This window comes from Cyprinodon variegatus, unplaced genomic scaffold (genome assembly GCF_000732505.1).
Source record: "Cyprinodon variegatus isolate N-32 unplaced genomic scaffold, C_variegatus-1.0 Scaffold177, whole genome shotgun sequence".
NCBI lineage: Eukaryota > Metazoa > Chordata > Actinopteri > Cyprinodontiformes > Cyprinodontidae > Cyprinodon > Cyprinodon variegatus.
In genome coordinates this window covers 595,877-600,302 of record NW_015150630.1, presented here as the reverse complement: position 1 = coordinate 600,302, position 4,426 = coordinate 595,877, and the positions used below count along the sequence as shown (strand labels likewise).

Sequence of the window (4,426 nt, the reverse complement as noted above, 5' to 3'; positions counted from 1 at the left end):
TATATATATATATATATATATATATATATATATATATATATATATATATATATATATATATATTGTCAAAAGAAAATGTTCAAATTTTAAAGGCACGTGTTCATGTTAAAATTTTTATTTTAACATGAAAGTTTCTGCAAAACTGACAGTGATTTACTCCTAGATTGGCAAAAAACTATTCAGATTATTATAATCCACGTGCAGGAATAGGGACATCATTTAATTTCCCATCGTGTAATGCTATAGCTACTGCAACCGGATACATGCGGGGTAAATCATTTTTCTTCTCCTAATTCCTAAGGCTTCTTAGAGCTTCATGTGTGCAGCCTTACATCTCTTATAGTCTACGAGAATTTGATCACTCTTTCTCTTAGAATCGTCTTCTTTTAGGACCAAGCGGCCCTCCTCTCGACCTCCATGCTGGCTCTGGCAAGGTACCAAGTAGCACAAGTGCCGACTAGCCAATAGGGTTCAGGGGGAGGTCCCTGAGCTCTGACCAGTCAAACACACTCTCCTTCCTTATATGGCAGCACATCTCCATGGTAACGTGGGCTAAGTTGCAGCAGTCGTGTCAAAGTTCACTATATAGAGAGCTCAGTGAGCTGATCAGAGAGAAAGCATTCTGCCAGCCCGGCTCCTACCAATCGCAAATCACTTCCTAACCTCCGCCTTTTTAACATATTTGATCACTTTGATTCTCCGCTGCTTTTTCTTATTATATTTCAGCACACGGAGGAGGTTTTGTAGGTTGTGATCTTTGTTTTTTTTTCCCGAGGTTTTTTGTTTTACTGCTTCTTTTTGGAGGGGGAAGAGAGTTGTCTTCATATCCCAAGCTCTCAAAACACTGAGCTTCAGCTGCGTGCTTGCTTTGCGCAACCTCACAAGGAGAAACGGGAAGAAGACGCTGCTTATTCAGATTTTTTGATCATTATTATCATTTGGCTGGTTTTCTTCAAGACTTGTGTCGGAACTTGATAGTAGAGCTGCTGCAGTGTGTTTTTGTATGCTGCTGTTGGGAGCCCTCTCCATCGTTCCCAGAACAGTCCCATGCTACCTCGGTTGGTTGTTTTGAAATATTCAGCCTCCCCTTTTCTCCCATTGATGGGTGTGCTGGATGGCTGACTGTAAGCGCCCCTGGACTTGGCCTTTAAGCGCAAGGCAGCCGCTCAGCTCGCCGTCGCATCAGTTTTGAAAGCGTGCCTCCCCGAGCGTCTCCAACAGCAATAAGCACCGACAGTTTTCAGGAGATCCGGACAGGATCCAAACGCCAGGCTGTTACACTCCCCCGAGTTTTTCCTCCTTTTTTTTTCTCCTTGAGACATTCTCCACCGCGGGCAGCAAACACGGCAGACAAAAAGTTTCTCTCCGTTGACTGATAGATATGGCAATGGTAGCGTGGAGAGGCTCCCAGGACGATGTGGCTGACACCCAAGGCGCCCTTTCCTCGCAGACCCAAGGAGGACTATCCCTTCCCACCCCGCAGCCGGGCCAGCTGAACCTGACAGCCTCCCAGATCGCCCCGCCGACCCCTCAGACACCAGTGCAGGGACCCCCGAACAACGCGCAATCAACGCCGACGAACCAGACGTCGCAGCAGCAGTCGGAGAAACAGCCGCAGCACATCGAGTGTGTGGTGTGCGGGGATAAATCTAGCGGCAAACACTACGGCCAGTTCACCTGCGAGGGCTGCAAGAGCTTCTTTAAGCGGAGCGTACGGCGGAACCTCACTTACACATGCCGTGCCAACAGGAATTGTCCGATCGACCAGCACCACCGCAATCAGTGTCAGTACTGCCGCCTCAAAAAATGCCTTAAAGTCGGCATGAGACGGGAAGGTATTGGGATTTTTTGGTTTTCCTAATCCGTGTGTGTGCTTGTGCGTTTGTAGACCGCCCGACACGAACGCTTAGGCTATTATGTCGTCCTCCATAGTCCTATTATCCTATTCTTCCAACCCCCCCGACTGTTCTCTGCAAGGGTGTACGGCTGGAGCATGCAATGGAGACAGGGCTTCCTTCCCTAGCCTTACGCTCAGCTCCGCATAGACCTGCACTTATATCAACCTTATAACATGGCCGTGCTTTTGTTTTGTTTTTTATTCCATTCGTGTGAAGGTGGCACTATGAATAGATGTTACAGTATAGCCTCCTGCGCTCTTACGGCATATCTGGCTAAATGTCTGCCGCTTAATCTAATTTCTCCATGTATCCAAAGCTGAACATAGGGTAAATATCGCGTGCCAAACAAAAGCAAGGACGCATAATAAAAAAATATATATATATGTTTACATGTATGAAATAGAGAAAGCAGGCCTGTGTGCGTGTGTAAAATGGAGATGGATTGCTAAGTAGGTTAAGGGTTAAACATGCAAGGTCTGTCTTTGTGTTTCCCTCATAGAAAGGCTAAAGTTGCTGTAGCTCATGAAAGCTATGTGCAAAATAACACATTTTATGCTTCAGAGCGTAATTAGATTTATTATAGCCTTATATTGTATGCGTTACAATGAGTGAGTATGTGTGTGTGGGTGTTGATAATAATTGTGAACATTGTTTATTCTATGATGTATTTTTGTGCACTCTCAGTGATAATTTCTGTATTTCTAAAAACAAACTACTGATTTTGTAGAATTCAGGCTTCAATATCTGCAGTTTCTCTTTTTACTGCAGCCGTGCAAAGGGGACGGGTGCCACCCACACAGCCACACCATGGTCAGTTCGCCTTGACAAATGGAGACCCACTCCACTGCCATTCCTACTTATCCGGATATATCTCTCTTCTGTTGAGAGCGGAGCCCTACCCGACGTCCCGCTATGGCAGCCAGTGCATGCAGCCCAACAACATCATGGGCATAGAAAACATTTGTGAGCTGGCGGCCAGGATGCTCTTCAGCGCCGTGGAGTGGGCCAGGAATATTCCCTTCTTCCCGGACCTGCAGATCACAGACCAGGTGGCTCTGCTGAGGTTGACGTGGAGTGAGTTATTCGTGCTCAACGCGGCGCAGTGCTCCATGCCCCTACATGTGGCTCCTCTCCTGGCGGCGGCTGGCCTCCACGCCTCCCCTATGTCTGCGGACAGAGTGGTGGCCTTTATGGACCACATTAGGATCTTCCAGGAGCAAGTGGAGAAGCTGAAAGCTTTACACGTTGACTCTGCAGAATATAGCTGCTTAAAGGCAATTGTGCTCTTCACCACAGGTAAGAACAATAGAAAAGCCCAGTTAAAGTTCACAGAGCCAATGTCACTAACACTCACACTGACATCAACCAAATCTACCCTGACCCAAATAAATATCTGCAACTGATTTAAGGCTTTGCATGGAGGCTATAGTTCAATGTTGCATTCAATTGATTTTCGGATGAACTAAACTACTAAAATAGACCTACATGATTAGAAAACTGATTTCTAAGGCACACAGGGATACAGTGACAACAAAATAGTCTGACTTAAATAAAATCTTTAACAGTTTCCATAAGCATCATAAAAATCTATAATGCAATATCAAATAACCGGAAGATTTTTTTTTTTTATCCAGCCATTTATCAGTGTATTTAAACCCCATGTCTTGTTTGTAGAAATGACAGATATAAATGATGTTAGCCTCCAAACGGAGAGGGGGGAGGGTGCAGCCAAAGAGAGACAAGCCTTAAAAACTCATTTGCACACAGTATATAATAGCAAAGCGAAGGTTTTCTGCACCGTCCTGTCATTGAGGGACATGTGAGACAAAAAAAATAAAATAAACACGCAGGACTCACAGACTGCGGTACAATTCGTCTCTCATGCTGCATTGTGACATTGAGTGACGATGGTTTAATTTTTATTTATTATGATTATTATTATAAACAGAAATGTGCTCTTAATACTTTTTTGTAGGATTGTCAGTGCCTTTATGGAGTCGCTTTTGGAGCGAGGTCATGACCAAAACTTCCTCCAGCCATTTTCTTACAATAGCTGCAGCAATAAACAAGATCATTTAAATGTATATTTTAATTTATATCTGCAAGTCATCGGCTTCTGAATGTTATAGCTTTATTTTCCCCCCTGGCATTTAAAAGAGAATATCACATTTTCAGCACATTAAATTTTATTATTATGCTTTTATAGGACTATGAAGCTATAAATTATCTTCCTCGCATACCTGAACCACGACTGAACATGAGCCTTAAGGTTGAATGACACGCCTATTTGCTTCCCAAGGTGGTTTGGTTGTTGTCATGCGTAAACTTTACAAACTTAACCAATATGCGTACAAGTGTTATGTTGGCACCTTATCAGCTGCCGCCCACATACAGAAGCTGCGGTGCATATCCAGGATATGCGTCTCTGATGATAGTATGACGGTAATTCCTTGGGCTATTTCTGCCTTTTGCTTAAACCTCAGCTCACTAAAGTTCAGTAGGTCTACGTGTCTTTCCCTATAACCCCC

At 44.2% G+C, this 4,426-nt stretch overlaps 1 protein-coding gene across 3 annotated transcripts in view; it reads left to right on the top strand.

The window, feature by feature from the left end:
- Positions 1-4,426, top strand: part of LOC107087244 (COUP transcription factor 2) — a 9,112-nt gene that overhangs the window by 2,053 nt on the left and 2,633 nt on the right. The window contains exons 1-2 of one of the 3 annotated variants that reach the window (XM_015378707.1): positions 567-1,835; positions 2,649-3,194. In XM_015378707.1, the coding sequence (XP_015234193.1) occupies positions 1,382-1,835; positions 2,649-3,194 (1,000 nt within the window). In that variant the 5' untranslated portion in view covers positions 567-1,381. Of the gene's footprint in view, positions 1-566; positions 1,836-2,648; positions 3,195-4,426 lie in introns of those variants that run through there. The other 2 variants (XM_015378708.1, XM_015378709.1) reach the window with 2 other exon arrangements.